Source organism: Fomitiporia mediterranea (assembly GCF_000271605.1).
Source record: "Fomitiporia mediterranea MF3/22 unplaced genomic scaffold FOMMEscaffold_1, whole genome shotgun sequence".
Classification (NCBI taxonomy): Eukaryota; Fungi; Basidiomycota; class Agaricomycetes; order Hymenochaetales; family Hymenochaetaceae; genus Fomitiporia; species Fomitiporia mediterranea.
Window position 1 is genome coordinate 8,538,231 of NW_006760386.1, and position 707 is coordinate 8,538,937.

General features: G+C 39.2%; 1 protein-coding gene across 1 annotated transcript; it reads right to left on the minus strand.

Moving 5' to 3' along the window:
- Window positions 1-214: 214 nt before the first annotated feature.
- FOMMEDRAFT_52738 (uncharacterized protein) lies at window positions 215-481 on the minus strand (the record flags this gene model as incomplete). The annotated part of the gene is made up of 1 exon (XM_007262292.1): window positions 215-481. A coding segment is annotated over one exon (267 nt), but the record flags the coding sequence as incomplete, so codon positions are not given.
- Window positions 482-707: the final 226 nt, after the last annotated feature.

Sequence of the window (707 nt, forward strand, 5' to 3'; positions counted from 1 at the left end):
GGAGGTGTCCTATCAGCTGGGGGGAGCTTGATATAACGAGTATAGAATTTCTTGAAAGTAACCATTCTAAGAATTCGATGAAAAGTTCTAATTTAATACAAAATATTAGTAAATACTTAGAACAATCAAATAAAACAAAATATTACTTAGAAATTGTATCTCCACTCCTTTGAAACCTCTCCCTAGCAGTCCTGGTAGAAGCTCCATGTCTAATAATATAGATAAAAATTGCTAGTTGTTCATCCATGGACATGTTTTTTGTAGACCCAAAGCTTGAATACATTTGAAGCTCTTGCTTCAGTTTAGTAAAAACAAGCTGGGACATGCCCATAGAGTCAAAGAACCGGACTGGATGACCATGTAGAATCTCCTGGACCCATTCTTCACCGGTTTGCTTTCCAGTATACATAGGAGACTTTATGAGATGAGTATTAGCATATTTTATAATAGCAAGCCCAGTAAGAGGTATAATAGCAGCAGCATGTAATTGCTTCTTCTTGTACTTCTCAACAGCCTCTAGGAGGGCTTTGCCAGTGCTGGACTTTGTACGACCCATCAGGAGATCATGTATATGTGTAGAAAATTTTAGTTTATTTAATTACTACACTAGTGACAAGTTGTGACAGGGACGGTTGGTGGTTTACACTACTGGTTGATGGTTGCACCGGAAATCGCCGACCATCAACCACCAACCTGCGGTCGCACCA